At 41.1% G+C, this 26,789-nt stretch overlaps 1 protein-coding gene across 2 annotated transcripts in view; it reads right to left on the bottom strand.

Annotated features, from left to right (window-relative positions):
• The window catches only part of TPR (translocated promoter region, nuclear basket protein), an 82,269-nt gene that overhangs the window by 18,353 nt on the left and 37,127 nt on the right, over positions 1 to 26,789 (bottom strand). For both annotated transcript variants that reach the window (XM_034778418.1, XM_034778419.1), the window contains exons 23-39: positions 23,730 to 23,882; positions 22,924 to 23,040; positions 21,181 to 21,384; positions 20,883 to 21,067; positions 20,241 to 20,388; positions 19,305 to 19,442; positions 17,923 to 18,054; positions 16,424 to 16,554; positions 15,815 to 16,025; positions 14,983 to 15,129; positions 14,470 to 14,668; positions 13,601 to 13,806; positions 12,703 to 12,764; positions 7,150 to 7,358; positions 6,582 to 6,854; positions 5,466 to 5,614; positions 4,402 to 4,485 (exon numbers count right to left, since the gene is read on the bottom strand). In XM_034778418.1, the coding sequence (XP_034634309.1) occupies positions 4,402 to 4,485; positions 5,466 to 5,614; positions 6,582 to 6,854; positions 7,150 to 7,358; positions 12,703 to 12,764; positions 13,601 to 13,806; positions 14,470 to 14,668; positions 14,983 to 15,129; positions 15,815 to 16,025; positions 16,424 to 16,554; positions 17,923 to 18,054; positions 19,305 to 19,442; positions 20,241 to 20,388; positions 20,883 to 21,067; positions 21,181 to 21,384; positions 22,924 to 23,040; positions 23,730 to 23,882 (2,748 nt within the window). The remainder of the gene's footprint in view (positions 1 to 4,401; positions 4,486 to 5,465; positions 5,615 to 6,581; positions 6,855 to 7,149; positions 7,359 to 12,702; positions 12,765 to 13,600; positions 13,807 to 14,469; positions 14,669 to 14,982; positions 15,130 to 15,814; positions 16,026 to 16,423; positions 16,555 to 17,922; positions 18,055 to 19,304; positions 19,443 to 20,240; positions 20,389 to 20,882; positions 21,068 to 21,180; positions 21,385 to 22,923; positions 23,041 to 23,729; positions 23,883 to 26,789) is intronic.

Genomic DNA, 26,789 nt, shown 5'->3' on the forward strand with positions numbered 1-26,789 from the left:
ATAAAGGAAAGTTACTAAAATAAAAGTGATACTTCATATATGTGTTTTTAAAAATGTTTGCCACAGGAGAGATTAAGTCAATTTCCAATTCCATTTAACTTTTAAAGCCCTCCATGAGTGCAGCTAAAAGCAGCTGTGTCACCACTTGTGGTTCAGAACCTAGATCAGATTTGGGTCCACTCTACACTACAGCTGTGTTGTTGTAATCTGTTTGTGACACTCATCTTAACTGGTTGCAACATCCACATTTTTGTTGTGTCCACGCAGTAGCTTTTTGCTGGGTCCACAAACTATGCTACAACATGAATTCACACCTACCAAAGATGGCAATTATATTTGTATTGATGCATTCTGGGACAATCTGGGCATAGTGCCTGAATAAGGAGAAGTGCCCAGAGAATATGTAAAGAGAGCCTCGCTGGTAGCATATGTGTAATGTACTCTGGTTTGCCCTAATACACATACAGCTGGGAGAAAGGAGAACTGGCCAAATCAATTACAACAGCTCTGTTAGAGGAGCCCATCAACATGCAAAAGAGTAGTATGTCAAACTGGTGGTGAGATGACAAGGAATCTGTCTTTAAATAAATACAAAGGAAAGTCTAAGGTACTGAACAGAACTAATGACATTGTCTTCACTGCCTATACCCTTTTGTGACTCCCTGCCCAGTTCCTTGCTGATTGAAACATGCTCAATTATTTGTCACAGAATCTTTCTGCAACATAAAGCCAAAAAAAATGAAAAAAAGCAGTGTAATCTGCAGGAACAAAGCAAGAAATTTAAGAATTTAGAACTCACAAACTCCAATCCTGGCTCTGATGTGACTCCTTTAATCCTTATCTCTCAGTTTCCCCCAAAAGTAAAATTATTACATAATTCAGTGGCAGTACTTAATGTTTATATAGTTCTTTGAAAACTCCACCAGAGTCTCCTTTGGGGCCATCTGCCTGTCCCAAGTCAGGATAAAGGAGGAGGGTTGGGCATGGGGCTAGCAACTCCACCCCGTAAAAAATTAATTTGCTACAGAAACGCCAACAATAGAGATAACAGAGACTTTTAGCCTGGAAAAAAAAGGGCCTTCAACTCGAAGACGCATGACGCTGGGTGGTGAAAGTCGTGAGGAAGCCACTAAGCCGATTACCCTTCTTGCAACTAGGAGGATTACCATCGGTACATGGAACGTGAGGACCATGTACGAGTCAAGAAAGACGGCGCAGGTCGCAGCAGAGATGAGGAACAACAATCTGACCCTACTAGGCATTAGCGAGACAAGATGGACGCAAGCTGGACAGAGACGATTGTTGACAGGAGAGCTGTTGCTGTATTCCAGACATGAAGAGAGTGACGCACCCCACACACAGGGAGTAGGCTTCATGTTGTCCAAGCAGGCACAGAGAGCACTGATTGGTTGGGAGGCACATGGTTCCAGGATTATCACAGCATCCTTCAGAACTAAAATGAAGAGGATTAAGATGAATGTTGTACAGTGCTATGCTCCAACCAATGACTGTGAAGAGGGGGACAAAGACTATTTTTACAACAGATTTCAAAAAATATTAGAGACTCTCCCAGACAAAGACATTACTATCCTTATGGGAGACTTTAATGCCAAAATTGGATCTGACAACACAGGATATGAACAAGTCATGGGGACCCATGCTCTGGGAGAGATGAGTGAGAATGGAGAGAGATTTGTGTGCACTTAACAACCTGGTCATAGGAGGTAGCATCTTTCCTCACAAGCGGATCCACAAGAGTACCTGGGTATTGCCAGCAGGCACGACAGAAAACCAGATCGATCATGTCTGTATTAGTAAGAAGTTCAGAAGATCTTTGCAGGACGTTAGAGTTAGAAGAGGAGCAGACATAGTGTCCGACCATCACTTAGTGGTGGCCAGATTGAAGCTGAAGCTGAAGAAGAACTGGATAGACGCGTCAGATAGAAGAGCGAAGTACAACGTCAGCCTTTTGAAGGATCATAAGATCAAGGAAGATTTTGGACTGACGCCGAAGAATAAGTTTTCAGTACTACAGGATCGGTCTGAGGAAGATGGCAGAAAGTGACAGAGACACTTAGGTCAGCATGCCAGGAAGTGCTTGGAATCAAGAAATACCAGCAGAAAGAGTGGATCACAGCAGAGACCTTGACTAAGATAGACGATAGAAAGAAGAAGAAGGCAGTAGTTAATAACAGCAGGACTAGAGCAGCAAAGGCTAAAGCGCAAGAAGAGTATGCTGAAGCCCATAAAGTAGTGAAGAGGAATATTAGGAAGGATAAGAGAGATTATGTGGATGGACTGGCAGCAGAAGCGGAACAGGCAGCGTACAATGATAATATGAAACAGCTGTATGACATCACCAAGCGACAGTGTGGAAAGTTCAGCAAGCCAGAACGTCCTGTCAAAGACAAGCGGGGAAAGTCTATAACAGAAATAGAACAATAGATGAATAGATGGGCGGAGCACTTTGAGGAACTCCTAAATAGACCAGCACCACTAAATCCACCAGACATTGACCCAGCCAATGAAGACCTTCCAATCAATTGTGATAGACCTACCAGAGATGAGATCAGAAAATCCATCACTATAATGAAGAACAGGAAGGCTGGACCTGATGATATTCCAGCAGAGGCCCTGAAAGTAGATCTGGATGCTTCAGTGGAAATGCTGTACCCCCTTTTTGAGAAGATATGGGAAGAAGTGATTCCGGCAGACTGGAAAGAGGGATACCTTATTAAAATCCCCAAGAAAGGAGACCTCAGAAATTGTGCCAACTACAGAGGAATCACACTTCTGTCGGTGCCAGGGAAGATCTTCAACAAAGTTCTCTTAGAGAGAATGAAGGATGCCGTCGATCCACAGCTACGAGATGAGCAGGCAGGTTTCCAGCAAAATAGATCATGCACGGCCTAGATAGCAACGCTCTGCATCATAGTCAAGCAGTCTATGGAATGGAACTCCTCGTTGTACATCAACTTTGTTGACTATGAGAAAGCATTTGATAGCGTGGATTGAGAGACTCTCTGGAAGCTCCTTCGGCACTATGGCATCACAGTAAAGGTGGTTAACTTGATTAAGAACTTGTATGACGGCATATGCTGTAGAGTGATCCATGGAGGGCAGCTTACAAACAGCTTCCAGGTGCAAACCGGAGTCAGACAAGGATATTTGTTGTCATCATTTCTCTTTCTCCTTGTCATTGATTGGATTATGAAGACATCCACTTATGAGCTCAGGAACGGAATCCAGTGGACGTTGTGGACCCAGCTTGATGACCTGGACTTTGCCAACGACTTTGCACTCCTTTCGCATAGCAAACAGCAGATGCAAGAGAAGACTAACGTAGTGGCAGCCACATCATCACAGGTTGGCCTCAACATCCACAAGGACAAGACCAAGATCCTCAAGATTAACTCCATCAGTAATGACTCCGTCACACTGAATGGAAGCCCTCTGGAATAAGTGCAGTCCTTCACCTACCTAGGCAGCATCATCGACCAACAGGGTGGCACGGACACAGACATCAAAAGCAAGGATCAGTAAGGCAAGAGCAGCTTTCTTACAGCTCAAGAACATCTGGAGCTCCAGAGAGCTGTCTTTGGCAACAAAGATTAAACTGTTCAATTCCAACGTGAAATCAGTCTTATTGTATGGAGCTGAAACCTGGAGGACAACTGAAAAACCACCAGGAAGATCCAGACCTTCATAAATAGTTGCCTTAGAAGAATTCTCCAGATCTGCTGGCCAGACACCATCAGCAACATCTACCTCTTGGAGAGGACCCGTCAACTTCCAGCAGAGGAAGAAATTAGAAGGAGAAGGTGGGGCTGGATAGGACACACACTATGTACGCAAGCAGCCAACCAACATCACTAGGCAGGCATTGCGGTGGAACCCCCAAGGCAAGCGGAAAAGAGGCCGTCCAAGAAACACCTGGTGATGCGACCTTCAGGCTGATAGCATAAAAACGGGCTATACCTGGAACCACCTACAGCAAATGGCCTAGGATAGAGGACTCTGGAGATCTGTGGTTGGCGGCCCATACCCTGATTGGGGTGAAGGGCATGAGTGAGTGAGTTCTTTGAAAATGTGAAGTTATATATACACATGCCAACTACTATCTATGGAGGTATGTGAAAATCGCAATCAAAATTAAATATACACTGAACGAAACTTCTAGCCCTAAAAATTGTTATAATCTATACAAACTGATTTCCATTACAAATCTCTAAATTATGACTGACATTTCACAAAGATGTTACCATCAACGGACGCTTTTCTAATAGCGACTAGATTGATATACAATGCTAACTTCCGCAATTGTTAAAATACAAAAGTGGTATTTGCAGGGAAGGGCTGTTCATGCTACAATTAAAATTAAGATTTTTTTTTTTTGCTTACTTCTCCAATGGAGTCTTGAGAATCTTGATTGTAAATTTGAGTTTCTACCTCACCGTCAGTGCTTTCTTCTGCCGTGACTTCCTCCTGAAAAAGCATGTATTTTTCATAGTGAGAGCGCCAGTCAGACAGACAACTACCGTTTCTACATCAATGAACAATACCTATCTTGTGACTGTTGACTAGCCTCTCTCCATCCAATCTCATATTTCTGCTTTTCTGACATCTCCTCATAGTGTCATATGAGATTCCATTTTCTCTCTACATCTGAATATCCAGACCATGTCCAAATATTATTGCTGCTTCTTTCTCCATAACTCAAAGACCTGGCCTTCTCTCTATCCACACTGCTAAAACTCTTGCCCACAGCCTTATTTCTCATTTTCAATTTCTGCATCTCCTGCCTTCCTGACACCCACCTCATTCCTTTCAAGGCGTATTCAAAATACTGCTAAGCTCAACTGCATGGATTTCAAATTAACAGTGTTTTCCTTAAACTAATAAAAATTCTACTCTTTAACACAAAGCCCCTGCCATTAAATGCTATAACTTTTGCTTTATTTGGAAGTTCAAGGTGTAGCCTATTCTAATGGTATAGAGCAGGGGTTTGCAATCTTTTTCTTTCTGAGCCCGCCCCCCAACATGCTATAAAAACTCCATGGCCCACCTGTGCCACAAAAACTGGTTTTCTGCATATAAAAGCCAGGGGCGGCGTTAGGAAGTAGCAAGCAGGGCAATTGCCTGGGGCCCCTATGAAGCTGTTGCTCAGGCTTCAGCTTCAGCCCCAAGTGGTGGGGATTCAGCTTTGTGCCTTGGGCCCCAGCAAGTCTAATGCCAGCCCTGCTTGTCAGACCCCCTGAAATCTGCTCTCGGTCTCCTTGGATCCCTGGTTGAGAACCACAGGAAAAAGAGTTTGTCAATTATCATTTTCACAAAAGGTCCCTGACTTTGCCAGCAACAGAATTTTAAAAGCTTTTGAAACAGGATCCTTGTCAAAAGCTTATTCCAATCTCAAATTCTGGGCAGGGTAAAATTATTCACTGGAAGTATTTTCCCTTCTTACAAACCTCAGGTCCAACTCTCTGTACGCTTCTCAGTTTCTTTGGAAGAGGTATATCCACTGTTTCCTCTGAAATTTGTTCCGAGTTTTCTACTGTGCTATCCTCTTCCTCCTCTCGTGGACGCTTGGGCAAGGAAGAACTTGGGGTAGCTGAAACTTGAAACAGCCCTGGGTGTTATTTTAAAGAGCATTATGGCACACAAAAAGGGTTTAGGAAACTGGCAGAAAGCCAGATGATTTCAGATTTTTCTCTGAGGGACTGCCTCTTGCTCTATACTCAACCATGGCACTTGGGACTGGATAGGAGCGTCTTGCTGTTCGCTCCTGGGGATGAACACACTAGTGCTGGCAGCAGAGCTTTCTGAGCTGCAGGCCTCCCTCTGTGAAACTGGCCCCTATTCAAACTCCACCAGAACCCAGATTTGCTTCAGCTTTTTTGTTTGTTTTTCAGTAGTCTTGTTCCTGACAGAACGTGGTCGCTAACATTTCCGTGCATAGCAGCAAAGACAATTAAAAATAGTTACAATGGGTAATTTTGGGGGTAAATTTTGCAAATAACAGAAGCATCTATAATGACAGATGCTCAATGCAGCAGTAAGATCTAATTTTTTTTTATATTGCCATCTAAGGCCTAGATGGGGGGTTTGAAGAAAGTACAGGTACAATCACAGAATATATGTTCAGTTCAGTTGATTTAGTTTGCTTTCCTACAGTAGTCATTTATAAAGTTTAGACACAAACCTTTATATTAAATTCTGAATCTTCATACCAAAGCAAGATTGAGGAAATTGAGAAGCGAATGAGGGGAGATCCTGCTTTCTTCTGGAGCAAACAAGATTTAACATCCAGCATTAGTTTGAATAGACATGTGAACATTCACTTCTTGTTTCAGCTAGGATACCGTTTAGAAGTGTGCTAGGTCACATTTTTTAAAAGGTAACACTTTGGCAGGTGCAAGAAGGTAGGCCAGAGCTCAGTCTTTTTGAAAGCCTACCCCACAATTTGAGCACGAAGCCATCAGCTGCTATTATATGCATTATGGCCTGATTCAATGAGGATCTGTAGTGGTTTGGGCACACCATGAGATTAGGCCCTGTATATTTATTTAGAGAATGAAACCAACCTGTACCAAACACTGCTGTGGAAGTGGAGGGCCTTTCTATCTGTGAGCTCTGTACGACGTCTACAATGGTGGGGGGTGGCTCTTGAGTTGCTGGCTCAATCTGAGGATGACTTTGCTGAGTGGGCTGCACAAAAGCTGTAGCTTGAGTCTGTTGCTGAACAGTTAAGATGGGTTGAGAGAGAGATGTCTGGACATTAGGACTGGTGGAGCGTACAGATCCACTTGTGCTTCCAAAGACCGGAACATGCTCTACTGGTCCTTCTGACTGCATAGCTGGAAAGCAAATGGTAGCATATTTTAATTTGCTTATAATTATCTAGTACAGTTCACATTACTTTTCACTTGAGAAAGCAGTGGATAGTAAGATTTAATGTTTCTCATGTATAGCCTGTTAACCGATTTAAAGGTATAAAAACTGTAAAAGCACAAAAAAATTAGCAAGGGGATTCAAGGTCAGGTAGAATACCAGAAGTTATATTTAACCCTGAAATTGATTAGATTTCAAGGTAAAGGAGCCCCTTTAAGGTTATTTTAATTTAGATAGTTGCCCTTTATTTAGTACACTTACCTTCTTGGGTTTCCACCTGTGTTGTAGGCATAACTGTAGCTGTTGGAGTAGTGGTTGGATTTGTAACTGTAGCAGGAGTAACCATTGGACGGATACTTGCTCTTGGAGTAGATTTACTCCCGGGTATGGCAGTAGCAGTCACTTTACTTGGAGTTGACACAACAGGTGTTGGCTTAATGTTTGCTGTTGGAGGATCTGAAGTGCTAGCACTGGAAATAGGACACTGGTTTTATTTGTGTTAACAAAGTCAGGGTCAGACTTACAAGAGTATCAAATTCAGTTTTCTAACAAAATATCAAATGTTGATTTAAAAAATTTTGTTGTTTTTCACAACAACATTTAAAACAAATCATGGCATAGTACTAGTATCTAAGCTAAATTATTATTTAATTGGCATCACGGAGACTTGGTGGGATGCCCACATGGATGAAAGTGATCATGAAATGATAGATTTCATGATTCTATGGAAAGGAATGAGTGAGAGCAGCAGAATAAGAACTGTGGACTTCAAAAAGACGACTGACAAATACAGAGAACTGGAAGGCAGGGTCCCATGGGAAGAAAATCTAAGGGATACAGGAGAGTTGGCAACTTCTAGAGGTCACAACATTAAAGGCAGAATGGCAAACTATCCTGATGCAAAGGAAGATAGGAAGAATAGTAAGAGGCCAATGTGTCTCCATTAGGAGCTCTTTTATGACCTGAAAAATCAAAAAGGAATCTTACAAAAAGTGAAAACATGGACAAATTGCTCAGGAGTTCAAAAGAATAGCACAAGCAAGTACGAACAAATTCTGAAAAGTTAAAGCACAAAACAAGTTACAGCTAATAAGGGACATAAAAGGTAATAAGAGGCTCTTCAAATACATTTACAGCAAGAACAAGACGAAAGTGTAGGCTTCTACTTAGTGGGGAAAGAGACCAAGTAAGAGATGACATTTGGAAGCCTAAGGTTTTTAATGTCTATTCTGCTTCAGTCTTCACTAAAAAAGAAGAGTAGTAACCAGATACTCAATACAATTAATATTAACAACAAGAAGGGAAGAATGCAAGTCAAAATAGGGAAAGATCAGGTTAAAGAATATTTGTATAAGTTAGATGTATTAAATTCAACAGGGCCAAAAGAAATACATCCTAGGGTACTTAAGGAACTAGCTGAAGCCATCTTGGAACTGTTAGCAATTATTATCTGAGAACTCAAGGAGGATGGGTGAGGTCCCAAAGGACTGGAGAAAGGCAAGGAGAGTACTTATCTTTAAAAAAAGGGAACAAAGAGGATGCGGGAAATTATAGACCAGACAGCCTAACTTCAGTACTGGGAAAGATACTGGGACAAATCATTAAATAATTTGTAAGCACTTAGGGGATAAGAGGGTTATAAAGAACAGACAGCATGAATCTGTCAAGAACAAATCATGCCAAACCAACCTAATTTCCTTCTTTCACAGGATTACTGGCCTTAAAGTGACCAGATGATAACTCCAAAATATCAGGACCGCCACAGGGGGAATGCCTTTTCAATTGTTACACTCACCTGGCACGTCCGGGTCTTCGGCGGCACTCCAGCGGCGGGTCCTTCAGTCGCTGACGGTCCTTGGCGGCATTTCGGTGGCGGGTAATAAATCTTGCCACCGAAGAAAGAAGTACCTGCCGCCGGAGTGCCGCCAAAGACCTGGACGTGCCGGGTGAGTGTAACAATTGCAAAGTCACCCCTGCCTGTCACCGCCGCCTAAGCAAAAAAAGGGCCACCGCGCCCAAAACAAAATATCAGGAGAAATGGTGTCCCGACCATACTTTGGTCGGTACATGGGACAAACTGTTCAATGTCTGGTCACCCTAATTGGACTAGTGAATCGGGGGAACCAGCAGATGTGATGTGTCTTGATTTTAATAAGGCTTTTGACACTGTTACCACAACATTCTCATAAACAAACTTAGGAAACGTAGTCTATATGAAATTGCTTTAGGGTGAGAGCATAACTGGTTGAAAGACTATACTAAAGCTGGGAGGGCATATCTTTAAGGGTCCTGCAGGCCTGAGTCTGGTGCTATTCAATATTAGAAGGATAGAATATTAGAAGGATTAGAATTCAAAACCAACCTTGAAAAATTAGAGAACTGGACTGAAATCAAGATGAAATTCAATAAAGACAAGTGCAAAGTACCACACTTAGGAAGGAAAAAAAAATATCAAATAATGAACTGTGACAAAGTTACTCCTCTATCTTGGTGGGTCCTGTGCTTATTGGCAGATTTTCTTGTCTCAGAGATTCACCAGGTGGGTTGGGGAACAGCCCAGAGACCTTCCCCTCTGGAAGAACCCACAGTCCAGGTCAATTGGGTGGTTTGGGGGGAACCCGGGCCTGCCCTCTACTCCGGGTTCCAGCCTAGGGCCCTGTGGACTGCAGCTGTCTATAGTGCCTCCTGTAACAGCTGCATGTCAGCTACAACTCCCTGGGCTACTTCCCCATGGCCTCCTCCAAACACCTTCCTTATTCTCACCACAGGACCTTCCTCCTGGTGTCTGATAACGCTGGTGCTCCTCAGTCCTCCAGCAGCACACCCTCTCACTCTCAGCTCCTTGCGCCTCTTGCTCCCAGCTCCTCACACTCCCACTACAAACTGAATTGAGCTCCTTTTAAAACCCAGGTGCCCTGATTAGCCTGCCTTAATTGATTCTAGCAGCTTCTTCTTAATTGGCTCCAGGTGTCCTAATTAGCCTGCCTGCTTTAACTGGTTCTAGCAGGTTCCTGATTTCTCTAGTTCAGCCCCTGTTCTGATCACTCAGGGAACAGAAAACTAGTCATCCAGTGACCAGTATATTTGCCCTCTACCAGACTCCTGTACCCCACTGGTCTGGGTCTGTCACAGAACACAAAATGGGAAATAACTAGCTAGGTGGTAGTTCTGCTGAAAAGTATCTGGAAATTATAGTGGATCACAGATTGAAAATCAGCAATGGCTGCAGTTGCAAAAAAAGGCTTATATCATTCTGGGGTGTATTAACAGGAGTGCCGTATGTAAGACATGGTAAGTAATTGTCCCGCTCTACTCGGCATTGGTTAGGCCTGAGATAGAGTAGCATCCAGTTCTGGGCGCCACACTTTAGAAAAGATGTTTATAATTGAAGAGACCAGAGGAGAGCAACAACTGGGTGATGGGGTAACAAAACGGCAGATGAAATTCAATGTTGATAAATGCAAAGTAATGCACATTGGAAAACATAATCTCAACTATACATATAAAATCATGGGGTCTAAATTAGCTGTTACCACTCGAGAGAGAGAGAGAGAGAGAGAGAGATCTTGGCATCATTGTGGATAGTTCTCTGAAAACATCCACTCAACATGTAGCAGCAGTCAAAAAAGCTAAGAGAATGTTGGCAATAATTAAGAAAGGGATAAATAAGATGACAAAAATATCATATTGCCTCTATATAAATCCATGGTATGCCCACATCTTGAATACTGCATGCAGATGTGGTCACCCCATCTCAAAAAAGATATATTGGAATTGGAAAAGGTTCAGAAAAGGGCAACAAAATTGATTAGGGGCATGGAACAGCTTCCGTATGAGGAGAGATTAATAAGAGTCATCTCTTTTCCAAGCTTAAAAGTCTGAATAAGGGGGGATATGATACAGGTCTATAAAATCATGACTGGTGTGGAGAAAGTAAATAAGGAAGTGTTATTTACTCCCTCTCATAACACAAGAGGTAGGGGTCACCAAATGAAATTAATAGGCAGCAGGAAGTATTCGAACAAAAGGAAGTATTTCTTCACACAACACAGTCAACCTGTGGAACTCTTTGCCAGAGGATGTTGTGAAGGCCAAGACTATAACAGGGTTCAAAAAAGAACTAGATAAGTTCATTGATGATAAGTCCATCAATGGCTATTAGCCATGATTGGCAGGGATGGTGTCTCAAGCCTCTGTTTGCCAGAAGCTGGGAATAGGTAACAGGGGATGGATTACCTGTTCTGTTCATTCCCTCTGGGGCACCTGGCATTGTCCACTGTTGGAAGACAGGTTACTGGGCTAGATGGACCTTTGGTCTGAACCAGTATGGCCGTTCTTATGTTCTTATCATTATTGTTAGAACATAAGAACAGCCGTACCGGGTCTGACCAAAGGTCCATCTAGCCCACTATCCTACCTACTGACAGTGGCCAATGCCAGGTGCCCCAGAGGGAGTGGACCAACAGGCAATGATCAAGTGATCTCTCTCCTGCCATCCATCTCCATCCTCTGACAAATGGCCATTAATGGACTTAACCACCATGAATTTATCCAGTTCTCTTTTAAACGCTGTTATAGTCCTAGCCTAGGATAAAATGTTTAGAAATTCTGACCTATGAGGAAAGGTTTAACAAAACTGGGTAGGTTTAAGTCTAGAGAAAAGACAACCGGTGGGGAGGGCAAGATAAACAGTCTTCAAATACGTTAACGGCTGTTATAAAGAGGATGGTGATTAGTTCTCCATGTCCACTGAAGGTGAGACAAGATATAATTGCTTAATCTGCAGAAAGGGAAATTTAGGTTAGATATTAGGAAAAACTACAAGGGTAGTTAAATTAACAAGAGGTTACCAAGTGAAGTTGTAAATCCCCATCACTGGATGTTTTCAAAATCAGGTTGGACAAACATCTGTCAGGGATGGTCTAGGTTTACCTGGTCCTGCCTTAGTGCAGGGGGCTGGACTTAACGACCTCTCGGGGTCCTTTCCAGCACTACATATTTATGATTCCATAATCAACAGCTACCTTCAAAGTTTTGTTCACAATTATCATTCTTGCGTATCTCCGCTAGAAAAGATTCTGCAGGGCAAATTATGCCCGGTGCACAACCCCATAGACTTGATAGATGTGATTAACTAGAAATCTGCATGGCTCCAGGCGATAAAGCGCTGTCTATACTGGCGCTTTTTAGCGCTAAAACTTTTGTCGCTCAGGGGTGTGTTTTTCACACTCCTTAACAACTAAAGTTTTAGCACTGAAAGTGGCAGTGTAGACACAGCCTTATAATTGTCACTGAAGTCAACTGATATGGCTTAATACAGAGGGAGAATATGTGCAGAATAAGAATGATGCAAGTGATTTTTACAGTAAGTTCTCAAGTTCAGAACTTTATTTTAAAGAGATACCAGGATTTTAAAAATCAAAGATGTGTATCATTGTTACAAGAACACCCGGGGTCAAAACTGTTCCAAGAACAGAAATGTCAGATTATAAAGCCATAAAGATTATACATCTTCACAGCCTGGCGTAGTATTTGAAATGGCTTATAATTTTTCAAATGGACTAGATTTCAAGTTCACAGTGTACCTAAATGTGACAGTTTAGCAGTAAATGACTTAACTGGTTAGATTTGCCTCAGGAGGCAGACAGTTCAGTTAGTCCATAGCTCAGTATTAGCATTAAGCAGTAAGTAACTTCCAAAAGCTGTTCAAAAATTCTTAAATGCAAAAGCCTTTAATTCATTTTAATTCATTCCTACAGTTCAAAACAAAAAATATAGACATAGCAACTGGACAAAAAAGAACCTGCAACTTACATTCCTCTTTCACCTGACGCTGGAGTAGATTTAAGTGTAATCTGCCTCTGCTGTTCCGGAACCTATTAGACATAAGTGTTTCTGTACATTATATGATTCCATAGCCAAACATTAAGCCAGCAGGCTCTATAAAATAATCCAAAAATGCAATTTTGATTACTGCTTCAGTAGACAGATCTCCTTAATTACAATTGTTTCAACTACGGATTTGGCAGAATACCAGGTGAAGTTCCATGCTTACTCTCAAATATTCTGAGCTTGCTGAAGCAAGTCAAGTATTTTCTGGGATACCCATGATAATGCAGTTTTTTCAGTCAGCCAAAAAGAGTACTGATTAATTCTGTTCTATTGGAAAGAATCATATTTACTGTTGGACCAGGATGCAAGCTCAAAGTGTTAGCACCATAGTCCTGTGATATTGTATGTGCATATAAGACTGCAGACAGAATCAATGAGAGGAGCACTGTTTGAACGCTCCTCTGGTGAAACCTAGTCAGTAAAATAATTATATGCTTTTGTTAGCAAGGGAAAGTTTGAATCCCACCAGAACAAATTTTTTGTTATTAACGTCTAATGCACCAAAGAACTGTTTCCCTTCCTTCCAAGGCCAACTGGCTTTGGGACACTGGAGGTGGTATGTACTGTTTTGGGTTTCCAGCCACATTATTCTGGGTATTAAAAAGACTGGAAGCACCATTGGAAGAGGTTGTGTCTGTTGAATTTCCACCTGCTATCAGAGATATGGTATTAGGGAAGGGGCACCACACAGGAACTATTCTAATTCACAACTGCTCCCTTACTGTGAACTCAAAGCCCACACATTGTTAGACACAAACCATTCTGTTTCACTACATATGCTAATACAGCTAACAAAAGCTTCACATATCTTGTACCTTACCTTATTAGTAGACTCTGGAGGCTCATCTCGCTGTTCGTGGTGCCTCTCTTGTTGCTCTCTTAGCTCTCTCTCCAGGCGGCAAATGCGACCTTCATACTGTGATTTGAGTGCACTCATCCGCACCTCCAACTCAGTCTTTTGCTCTTCTAATGCACTACTCTTTTGTTTCCACTCATCATTTTCTTTTGTCAGCTGTTCTTTCGTACCTAATCAAGTAACAAAGCATTCCGTTTTTTCACTGTAAAACTGCCTACCAAATATTTGTGCACTGAAAGTCTGTTTGCTTTTATAAGTTAATGAAGTTCTTTACACAGAGACCTATGTGTACTAACAGATTGTAAGTGATAAAACTATCTCTTAGTGATAGCTTGTGTGATTTTTTTGAAAACATGGTTACCAATTGTAAATTTGAAATATCAAAGGACTGTATGTTTTCTCCAACCCTCAGAAAGCAGGCACTAGTAATGTCATTCCTTCCTGATTAACACTGAACTTGCGGAAAGAAAGGAATGTCCTTTGTGCGGGTAACTTATGTGGGATAAATACCTGGGTGATAAGCAAGGACAATATCCTCTGACTCATCTAAAATAACTCTCAGATTAGTTATTGGCCTCTTAACTGATACCAAGTCAAACATTTTTACAGATTCCAACACTGCATAACTAACTGTATATAGCTAAAAAACCTGCCCAGTGAACAGCTACATTCAAAGTTTAATTTTAGAAACTTACAGTTTACATCATAGTTAATTTCTGGCTGAAGTTTACCCAAGAAGATCACATTTTTCTCCAGGGTTTCAGCCCAGAAAGTTTCTCCATAAAACCAATGAAAAAAATGGAAAACCCTTAAGACAGAGTAGGGTAACTTACCAGCTAACTGTGCAATTTTCTGCTTGGCAGCCAGCAGGGTCTTCCTAGTCTTCTCCTCCTTCTCAGTTATCTGCTGCCTGAGCTGTTCTTCCTGTGTTGTTCTCTCTTGCAAATCTTGATGAAGACGAGAAAGTTCTGACTGTAGCTGAGATATCTGTTCCTGAAGACTTCTGGCTTCACTTTCTTTCTCTGCTATAGTCTGCAGGAAAAAAAAAAAAAAAAAAAAAAGAGATAATTTAGCTACCAGCTATAATAAGCTACCTTAAAACTAGGTGGTGAGTGCATCAGACACAAAACACAGCCAAAGAGCTGAGGTACTAACTAATCATTTTAGTTAAGATAGTAAAAGTTCTCAGTGGTATAATATTCCAGCTCCTCCAACACACACAGAGAGAGAGAGAGAGAGAGAGAGAGAGAGAACACACACACATACTTCACAGGGTACAGTGAAGATTTGTTTGTAAAGTGCTTTTAAAACATATGAAGAAACTAACAATATTGCTCTCTTCTTACCTTCTGTAAATTTTCAATCTGATTCTCCAGGGCTTTTGTCTTTACCTCAGCCTGGCTGAGAGACTCTTTCAGTTCTTGTATTTCCTGGACAGAAGCTTGCTGTTCTTGTTCTTCTGCATAAGACTGTGTTGATGTCTCAGCAACCACCTGAAACATTGCAAATTGGTCAGGTCTGGGTTGTGGGTTTTTTGTTTTGTTTTTTAAAAGGGAGCCATCAGATGTGTATAAAAGTGATAGCTTTCTACAACACTACCAGATGGGCACTGATCATCAGAAATGGTCTAAGCAGGATACAGGCCTGGTCCACACTAACCCCCCACTTCGAACTAAGGTACGCAAATTCAGCTACGTTAATAACGTAGCTGAATTCGAAGTACCTTAGTTCGAACTTACTGCGGGTCCAGACGCGGCAGGCAGGCTCTCCCGTCGATGCCGCGTACTCCTCTCGCCGAGCTGGAGTACCGGCGTTGACGGCGAGCACTTCCGGGATCGATTTATCGCGTCTAGACAAGACGTGATAAATCGATCCCAGAAGATCGATTGCTTACCGCCGGACCCGGACGTAAGTGTAGACCTACCCACAGAAAGGAATTATGATGCTCTCTTAAGAGCTGTTTCATACATCACACATTCAAACAACATACAGCATATTATTCTTTGGACATTTCAAAGTTAAAGCCAGAATTTCATAGGCAAGTTTCTGTATCAGAAGTAATGTTAGACACGTTTTTAGTTTTTAAAACTAATTCAGATATTATAAACAGTAATAAGTATGAAGACTCTGCTGAAAATGTACTATTCAATTTCTTAAATAATCAGAATTTACATCTACCTTGTCATATTGTGCTTTCAGCTCTTCATACTGAGTCTTGTATCGTCGTCCAATTTTCTTGACCTGTGTTATAGTTTTGACTTTTTCTTGTATGTCAGCCACTTTATTCTCTAACTCCTTCTGAAGAGTGTCCTTTTCAGTTCTTATTTTAGATAGCTCATCTCTGAGGGTCTGGACCAGATTCTGGCTTGTAGTCAGAGATGCATTAGATCTAAATACCAAAATTGGATGAAAAGATGCATGAGATCTTGCCAAGAGATAAACAAAGTCAATACATTTTGATATTGCTATATTTTTGTACTGTCATAGTCACCATGAGTGAATATATATTCAAAGTAAAGTAAAGTACCCATATTGAATCAAATTATAAAAGTTAAATTTGGAGTCATTTGGCTACTTATTTTAAATGTCCTGTTTCCAAATAAATTAACACTTCACTATAACTAGAAGTATAAAAAGGAGTTAAATTGCTGAACAAACACCAAAGGCTTAACACTTATATAGGGACATTTAGGAGTTTCATTTCCTGATGTTGTCTTATTTTAAATATTACATAGTAAAACAGACTTTTAGTATGCAGAACTTTCCACAAGTTTCCTTATACCGTACCTTGCTATTTCTGCTTTAAGCCTGCCTGTTTCTTCACTCATCTGTTGTATGCGTTTGGTATTTGCCTCCTTCTCTGAAAGGAGTTTCCGATATTCTTCAAGATCAGTGTCTTTCTGTTGGCTCAGTAAATGCTGAAAGATATTTGTAATCTGAATAGTCTTGATTCTTGCAAAAAGAAAACATATTAGAATTCTACAGAATCTATACATGTTGGTGATTGTTGCTTTTTGCTCTGTCAATGATGGTTTAGAACTGCACTCTAAGTTAGACATGTGATATTGTATAAAAAAAAGATGACCATGTTTACACTAAGGTATCACCACTAAGGTATCACCACTGTTGCACAATTGTGATAAATCTCAAACAAAGTATACCTTGTAAGTTATCATTGGAAAAGTTGTAAGCTGTTGAACAATGTTATCCTGTTTATATGCGTGTAGTATCATTGCATACGAAGTTATGAATCTTTGCTATGTGTTTGTATCTCAAACATGTTGTGTTCCTGGGTAACACACACAAGACAGATTTAAATCAAGACCAGTCAGCTATGGTTGATGGACCATTAAGGAGAATCAACTCTTCCAGTGGGCCCCTTCCAACTATGCCTCAGAGAGCATGTAGACAATTGATGCCTCATGAATCGGCAAGGACACGTAGAACATGTGATTCATGACTCAGGTTTGAGACTAACTTTCCATGCACTTGGACTGAGAATATAAATGTAGACTGTGACATTATCCTTTTGCCTCTTTCTTGCTCCTCATCTCTGGACTATGATTTCTATAATAAAGGGAAGCTTTAAACAATGGACTGAGGATTCCCAATCATTTGGATGACCCAGAGAGACTTATTACAAACTGGCTGATTTAACATCACTGCTATTATCCTGATCTACAAACTCTGAAATCAACTGTAACGTATATGATTCATTTTAACCTTTTAATCACTCTTCTTTTCCTTATTAATAAATCTTTAGTAACTAAAGATTGGCTGAAGCATGTTTTTTGGGTGAGATCATGAAGTATATTTTGATCTGTGGGTAAGTGGCTGGTTCTTTGGAAAAGGAAAAATCGAATACATGTTATTTCTGGTTTTAATAATCATTTATCACAGATAAATGGTTTGTCTGGGCAATGCATGAGGGCCTGACGGGGACTGTCTGTGGCTCCATAATAACTAGTATAGTAATTTGGAAGCACACATTTTTACCGGTTTGGTGAAGACTTAGGATAGACTACACCACCAGCCTGGGGTATATGCCCTGTATTCTGGCAATCTGACCTGAGATTGGTGCTCTTAGCTGTGTCCCATATCAGGCAGAGTGACAAGGCAAACTCATGGTATCCTAACAAATTCCAGCTTTATAAATACACATTCATTGGTGATGTTTCACAAATCAAATTCATTTCAGTCTTCCACCACTTTTTCAGGAAATGGGGTTGATCTACGAACATTTGAGTTATTTTATTTGGATTTCCTCTGTGAAAAGACGCACTCACCTGGGTCCGGGCTTTCCAACGTTTGACATCCTCTTCCAACAGCTTCTTTTCTGCCTGAAGCATTCCACTTTTTTCACTTAGCTCAGCATTAGACTCTTGTAAAGGTAGGATGTCTGCCTCTAGCTTACGCACCTGGGAAATCATCAGGTATTAAAATATACCCCCATCTCACTGGGGGAGCAGCGGGGATGTTGGTCAGACTGGCAGAGTGATGTACAGCCCAGAAGGAGAAATGGGAGAGCGCATGCCTGAGAAGGCCATGGCTAGGTCCCTCCTCCTCCTCGGGTTCTCTGCCTCCCACTGGCCAGTCAGGGGAGAAGTGGGAAAGCTGATTGATGGTGGAGCACAAAGGCCAATTTAAACCCCTTTCCATGCTTTCAGGGGTGTCTCCACTGGCTAGCGCAGATAAAGGCTAAAAGGTGCAGCACTCCCAGAAGTAAATGACACTTAAGATTTCACTGGTGGACCTTGTGCCTGTAAAAGAGGAGGCCTGAAGCCTTCACAAGTTGAGGTCCCCCTTAATATCCTCTACTTATCTTGTGTGTGTATGGGGGGAAGTAGGTGGGGAAGAGGAGGAGAAGATTCAGAAGTGAGCTGAGTTCTAGGGGTAGACTGAGGAGGGTCAACCCTGAGTTACTGGTTATATGATGGGAGTGGGAGGCCTGTAAATCACAATGGACACCATTAAATTCCTAGTGTGTGAGATAGCACTCATGCCCAGTGTTATATGTGGCTTAAGTTAATAAAATTACGGCCCACCACTTTAGTCCATCCCTTTATCTTTCTTTTATTTTAATGAGAGTCCTGATCAAAGCGTATTGTTAGCCAAGTTTATCTACAAAAAGAACAGGAGTACTTGTGGCACCTTAGAGACTAACAAATTCATTTGAGAATGGAACATATAGTAAGGAGATATATACAACTCCCACCTTTTCATGTTCTCTGTATGTGTATATATATCTCCTTACTATATGTTCCATTCTATGCATCCGATGAAGTGGGCTGTAGCCCACAAAATCTTATGCTCAAATAAATGTGTTAGTCTCTAAGGTGCCACAAGTACTCCTGTTCTTTTCGCGGATACAGACTAACACAGCTGCTACTCTGAAACAAGAGTATCTACTGATTTTTCTACTTTATTTAAAGCTGCCTGAAACTTTTTGCACAGAAAACAGGGCCTTGTCCTCTGACATCTTAATTATATTGAAAATCCTCTCAGTTGTGTCTGAAGTGATTGTCCCCCACTTTATAATCAAGTTTTAAGCATAGTTACTGCAATTAGTGATATTTTATATGTCTAACAAACCCAGATGATGATTCATTCAAGTTCTCCTTCAAATACCGAGTGTCTGAGAACTCTGTGCATAAGTCTCATCACTAACCTTTGCCTGCATTTGTTGTAGTTCTTGTTCTAGCCTCTCTTTCTCTTCTCTCAGCATCTTGTTAGTTTCTATCAACACATTCATGGTTTCCGTCTTTTTCATTAGTTCTTCATGCTGAGCAATTGTTTTTGCTGTTATCTGTTAGGTCAAAGAAAATCATCCAAACTGGTTTAGCTTTCTTTGGACATAAACATTCAAACAACATTCACTGGCATTCCATTTTAGAAAACTATCACTGTTTTAACTCATGTAAACACTTTTAAAAGAGTTAAATGAAGAAATTAATATATTGTTTAAAAACCTTGAAAATAGCAGGCTTCCCCATTTGATTCTCTGTACCATTTCTCCAAACATTTCTTTTGACTGCTTCCTAAATATCTATTCTGCACAACTATACCTGTTAAAACAAGTTCTCGAAGCATAATTGCTATCCTGCTTTTGAGAGCAAGTTCATCGGGCTAGGAGCAAAGTTAGTGCAACTGGACAAATATCAATCCCACTCCAAATACAATGGACTCTTGCACAATTCTTAGCTTTTAGCTTATGTTTCCGCCGCAGATGAGAGACATGCTTCCCAACTCAGGTAGACACATGTTAGCTCAAACAGAGCTCTAAAAATACTGCTATAAATAGCAGCATAGCTGAGGATAGCACAGATGGGTGGCTCAGGCTAGCTGCCTAAGTACATACTCAGGGGGTCTGGCTGGCTTCAGACTCTGACTGGTAGCCTGAGCCACCTCCTGTGCTAACACCGGCTACGCTGCTATTTTTAGCGAGCTAGCTTGAGCTAAGCTAGTACTTCTGTCTATCCAAGCTCAGAAACACACTCCCAGCTGCAGCATAGACGTATGCAGTTGAAGTAGGAAAAGACTTGAATAAGGAGGAAGACATTTCAGCCAGTTTGTTGAAAGTGTAACCACCAGTTCATGTACACACCTGCACCTTTTCTCTCTCTGCGTTCAGACTATCGTGCAACTCCTGGAGCTCCCTTTCCAGGTGATCCACCCTTTGACGATAACGCAAGCTCTCCACCTGGGCCACCTCAAACCTTGTTTCCGCAATCTCCTTCTCTCGGCGTATAAATCTATAAGAAAAGGGGTCATTTGAACTCAAGCATAAAAAGGAATTTTAAATCTAGACACCCATGTCAGAATGACGCCTGCTGCTAAAAGAAAATAAAAATGGCAGTTGACTGAAGAGACTCAAAAGCAAATCCTAATATCTACCAATAAATAAAGGAAACAAGAACACTTGATCCTACTCTGGGAAGGTGTCACTCTGTGGAATGTTCTTGCCACCAACATTTACCAGGAGATACCAAGCCCTTCAGACAAGTCTCTGCTTACATCTTTTACATATGATACTTGGGACCATTCAGCAGTTGCAATTCCACCTATCTCAGCTACTACTGAAGCAGGGCAAAAGGCTGTCACCATAGCTAATATCAGTTAAAAATTAATCCACTTTAATTTTGAAATTTTCTGTGTTTTCCAAAAAAGAAAATGAAGGTGAACTAACCAGTTCAGCAACTGAAATTACTCACAATGACTAAGGAAAATAGTTCAGGATTAAATTTACCTGAGAATTTCTAAGATTTGTTCTTGTGATTTGCCTTCTTCATTGAGAGAAACATTCAATGCACTTGGCATGGATTCCTTCACAGAGGTCACCATCTTGTCACTTAGATTTTCCAGTTGCTCATGTAATAATCGGTTTTGTTTTTCTAAGTCGTCACAGCGAGACCCAAGCTTTGAAGCTTCATCCTACGACAGAAATATTTTTCTGTTTGGTCATGATGAATTTTAATTTGCATGGGTCTGAACACTACAGATATCTATACACTTCAGAAAAGTCACTGAAGCCAGAAAAATCTTACCTTTAACATTCTCTCCCGCTCCTCCCATGAGGCTTTGCACTCCAGAAGTGTAGATTCAGCTTTCTGAGTAGCTTCCTCTAACTGCTGCCTTATTGCTGAATTCTTAGCAACTTGACTTTTAGCAGCCTGCAAGGCCTCAACATCAGCTGCATGAAGCATCAATTCCCGTTCATACTTATTTTGAGCTTCTGAAGCTATCTTTGCCTGTGAGAAACAGTGTACTTTGATATTTCTTCAAGTATATCACATACCCTCCATAGCGCGTTCAAAAGTTACATAAATACAAAAAGGGAAATTTCCCAATATTAGACTTGTCTTCTCTTGTATATCAATCCTGATAAACAAAATAAGCCACTAATAATAAAATCTAAGCCACCTCTTCAAAGTGTCCCTATCCCTTAACCCATGTGATTCTCAAAAGCCTGAGAAAACAGATATGCAGATTTGAATATATCCCTAAATATTAACGCTCTGGCAGCCAGCTGGATGAAATCCACTTTTTATATGCCCTATTACCAGCCCTCTTCCTTTAAATTCTGCATTGAGAGGGATAGGAGCTTGTTCAAGTATTTCTGCTGATTGCAACTATGGAGAGAAATAAATACAAAAAGGGGGGAAAGGACCAGCAAAGACACATGAAAATCCCTGGCAATTAAACACTCAATCTACATAAGCTACACAATGGAGTTTTCTGAAAGAGTTATTGGAATTCTCAGATGTAGAAAAATAAGCGTGACTAGGATTCACTGTAAAAACCAGCAGTTACTTGACACCAAACTTATCTTCTCAGAGTACTGGCAAAAATGTTTTGCTACAGTTATTGCTGCTAGCATGCACTTTAAGTAATTGTCAAAATTGGGTTTGGAAATAAATTTTCCCCTAATATATACTGGCGAGAACTTTAGTTTTCACCTTCTTCTGGAGAGTTAAGTAAGAATCCATTAAGATCAGTTAAGTACATCCCACAATCAGTGTTCCCTCTAATTTTTTACGTCCATGTGTGGAATTAATTTTGTTATGTGCACCAATATGGAGGTGATGTTTGACACATCACCTTCATATTGGTGCATATAACAAAATTCATGTGGTGGGGGTGGGGCTGAGGGGTTTGGAGTGTGAGAGGGGGCTAAGGGCTGGGGCAAAGGGTTAGGGGGGATGAGGGCTCTGGCTGGGGGGTGCAGGCTCTGGGGTGGGGCTGGATATGAGGGGTTGGGGGGCTCAGGGCTGGGGCAGAGGGTTGGGGTGTGGGCTTTGGGGTGGGGACGGGGATGAGGGGGTTTGGGGTACAGGCTGCCCCAGGGCTGCGGTGGGAAGAGAGGACTCTCCCAGACCTCTTGTGCCGCGGAAGTTCGGGGCTGGGGAAGAGGCACCTCTTCACGGCTGCGGCAGCTCCAGCAGGGCTGGGCCACGCCAAGGGAGGGGCGCCTCTCCCTGCCGCGGCAGGTTCACACTGGGGCCTTATACAAGTGCAGGATTTTATATTCAAAGTCTATTTAATTAACACTCTAGTTATTTAAAATTTAGATTACATCAAGGCAATAACGCACCAGGAAATACAGTCTAGGAAACAATCATGTCATAGGAATGACATAGGACGAACTGCTTCTGTAATACTCTTCTATTTCTACTAATTTCTCTGACCAACTGCACTGAAAGTTAAACTTGACCTTGGCTCCAGACAGAGACAAAACTATCAAACAAACAATCTGCATCTGGCCATTTACAGCTAAAACCAAAACTTACTTGTTCCTGACAGTCACGCCTGGCTTGCTGTTCATTATTTATTGCTGTGCTTGCTCTTTGAAGAGCTTCCTGGACTTCAGATTGCACATTAGAGAGACTCTTCTTCAGTTCAGATAGCTATAGGAAGGAAATAAAATTGAATATGACAATGTAATTTATTAAGTACTATAACACAGTGTTTAAAAGAAGGAACACGAAGAGGTACAAGATATGAATAATTTAGAGTCAAAGGAGGAATTTTAAATGGTTATAATCTGGTGAGATTTAGATTTTGGTTTATTAATGTAATAGAGCCATTTTTGTGTGAATTCAGGTCTTCTGCGCTCCCTTTTCAGAGATAGTTAACTATGCTTTCCCAGCTGAGTTCCCATCAGTGATGCTGGTTGCACAGCAGTCTTGTTAATTTCAACTCCAAGAGGAAGGAAATCAGCCATTTTCCAAATATAAAACGGAAAATTAAAGGGCCTGGATGCCCTAATTTTGGCATACATACAAAACACTGCAGCTTGGTTTTGCTAGTGTGCCAACGCTATTTCCTTCAAGCACTGATCAAAGTATAAGATAAGAGAAACAGTGAAGGACTGAGTGGATAAGAGTTTAATATATGTATTCATATATTTTAATATAGCATCCTTTAATTGAGTTACACTCCTGTAAAACCTTTTGTGAAAGGTACAACAAATTAGCATTGGAGACTGCATTGCTTTCCTTTTCTGCATAGAAGTTAAAATGAAAACTACAATTAAAGACTAACTGCAAACATATTCTTGTAGACACAAGGAAGGTGAACATTCAGCACTCTATACCTGTTGCTCCATGTTCTCTATAGCTTTACGTTTCTCATCCTGAAGTTCTTGCTTTTCCTTCTCTGCCTCCATCAACTTCTTTTCTAGCTGGGCTTGATACTCAGAAGAATCCTTCAAACGGGCTTCAACAGTTGCACGAACTTCCTCAGTCACCTTTACAAAAAAAAATAATGACAAAAGGTCAAGCTGTCAGTAAAAATTTAGATCCACACACACTACAAGGTACATGAGATCTGCTTGTGTTCCATACTTTCCTTATAAAGATTTACATTTTATGTTTCACATTCATGCAATACTCATTTTAAGCCAAAAAATGGATTCTCAATCTCAGATAGCCAAATGTCATGGGGACATTGGAAAGTATAGCTAATGGTATTTTTGAATAACTCGGGATATTTTCAACATCCCACTAGGGACATTTTTGAAGAGCAGTTTCAGATAAGGGAGATGTCATGCTAGGAGTCTACTACAGGCCACCTAACCAGGTGGAAGAGGTGGATGAGGCTTTTTTTAAGCAACTAACAAAATCATCCAAAGCCCAAGATTTGGTGGTGATGGGGGACTTCAACTATCCGGATATATGTTGGGAAAATAACAGAGCGGGACACAGACTATCCAACAAATTCTTGGACTGCATTGCAGACAACTTTTTATTTCAGAAGGCTGAAAAAGCTACTGGGGGGAAGCTGTTCTAGACTTGATTTTAACAAATAGGGAGGAACTCGCTGAGAATTTGAAAGTAGAAGGCAGCCTGGGTGAAAGTGATCATGAAATCATAGCGTTTGCAATTCTAAGGAAGGGTAGAAGGGAGAACAGCAAAATAGAGACAATGGATTTCAGGAAGGCAGATTTTGGTAAACTCAGAGAGCTGATAGGTAAGGTCCCATGGGAATCAAGACTGAGGGGAAAAACAACTGAGGAGAGTTGGCAGTTTTTCAAAGGGACACTATTAAGGGCCCAAAAGCAAGCTATTCCGCTGGTTAGGAAAGATAGAAAATGTGGCAAAAGACCACCTTGGCTTAACCACGAGATCTTGCATGATCTAAAAAATAAAAAGGAGTCATATAAAAAATGGAAACTAGGACAGATTACAAAGGATGAATATAGGCAAACAACACAGGAATGCAGGGGCAAGATTAGAAAGGCAAAGGCACAAAATGAGCTCAAACTAGCTACGGGAATAAAGGGAAACAAGAAGACTTTTTATCAATACATTAGAAGCAAGAGGAAGACCAAAGACAGGATAGGCCCACTGCTTAGTGAAGAGGGAGAAACAGTAACAGGAAACTTGGAAATGGCAGAGATGCTTAATGACTTCTTTGTTTCGGTCTTCACCGAGAAGTCTGAAGGAATGCCTAACATAGTGAATGCTAATGGGAAGGGGGTAGGTTAAGCAGATAAAATAAAAAAAGAACAAGTTAAAAATCACTTAGAAAAGTTAGATGCCTGCAAGTCACCAGGGCCTGATGAAATGCATCCTAGAATACTCAAGGAGCTAATAGAGGAGGTATCTGAGCCTCTAGCTATTATCTTTGGAAAATCATGGGAGACGGGAGAGATTCCAGAAGACTGGAAAAGGGCAAATATAGTGCCCATCTATAAAAAGGGAAATAAAAACAACCCAGGAAACTACAGACCAGTTAGTTTAACTTCTGTGCCAGGGAAGATAATGGAGCAAGTAATTAAGGAAATCATCTGGAAACACTTGGAAGGTGGTAAGGTGATAGGGAACAGCCAGCATGGATTTGTGAAGAACAAATCATGTCAAACCAATCTGATAGCTTTCTTTGATAGGATAATGAGTCTTGTGGATAAGGGTGAAGCTGTGGATGTGGTATACCTAGACTTTAGTAAGGCATTTGATACGGTCTCGCATGATATTCTTATCGATAAACTAGGCAAATCCAATTTAGATGGGGCTACTATAAGGTGGGTGCATAACTGGCTGGATAACCGTACTCAGAGAGTTGTTGTTAATGGTTCCCAATCCTGCTGGAAAGGCATAACGAGTGGGGTACCGCAGGGGTCTGTTTTGGGACCGGCTCTGTTCAATATCTTCATCAACGACTTAGATATTGGCATAGAAAGTACGCTTATTAAGTTTGCGGATGATACCAAACTGGGAGGGATTGCAACTGCTTTGGAGGACAGGGTCATAATTCAAAATGATCTGGACAAATTGGAGAAATGGACTGAGTTAAACAGGATGAAGTTTAACAAAGACAAATGCAAAGTGCTCCACTTAGGAAGAAAAAATCAGTTTCACACATACAGAATGGGAAGAGACTGTCTAGGAAGGAGTACGGCAGAAAGGGATCTAGGGGTTATAGTGGACCACAAGCTAAATATGAGTCAACAGTGTGATGCTGTTGGAAAAAAAGCAAACATGATTTTGGGATGTATTAACAGGTGTGTTGTGAGCAAGACACGAGAAGTCATTCTTCCGCTCTACTCTGCCCTGGTTAGGCCTCAGCTGGAGTATTGTGTCCAGTTCTGGGCACCGCATTTTAAAAAAGATGTGGAGAAATTGGAAAGGGTCCAGAGAAGAGCAACAAGAATGATTAAAGGTCTTGAGAACATGACCTATGAAGGAAGGCTGAAAGAATTGGGTTTGTTTAGTTTGGAAAAGAGAAGATTGAGAGGGGACATGATAGCAGTTTTCAGGTATTTAAAAGGGTGTCATAAGGAGGAGGGAGGAAACTTGTTCACCTTAGCCTCTAAGGATAGAACAAGAAGCAATGGGTTTAAACTGCAGCAAGGGAGGTCTAGGTTGGACATTAGGAAAAAGTTCCTAACTGTCAGGGTGGTTAAACACTGGAATAAATTGCCTAGGGAGGTTGTGGAATCTCCATCTCTGGAGATATTTAAGAGTAGGTTAGATAAATGTCTATCAGAGATGGTCTAGACAGTATTTGGTCCTGCCATGCGGGCAGGGGACTGGACTCGATGACCTCTCGAGGTCCCTTCCAGTCCTAGAATCTATGAATAACTAGGTTGGGATATATATCAGCTGAAATATCTTATTACATATTAAAGTTTGTACAATGTATAAAACTCATG

Source organism: Trachemys scripta, chromosome 8, assembly GCF_013100865.1.
Source record: "Trachemys scripta elegans isolate TJP31775 chromosome 8, CAS_Tse_1.0, whole genome shotgun sequence".
Taxonomy (NCBI): domain Eukaryota; kingdom Metazoa; phylum Chordata; order Testudines; family Emydidae; genus Trachemys; species Trachemys scripta.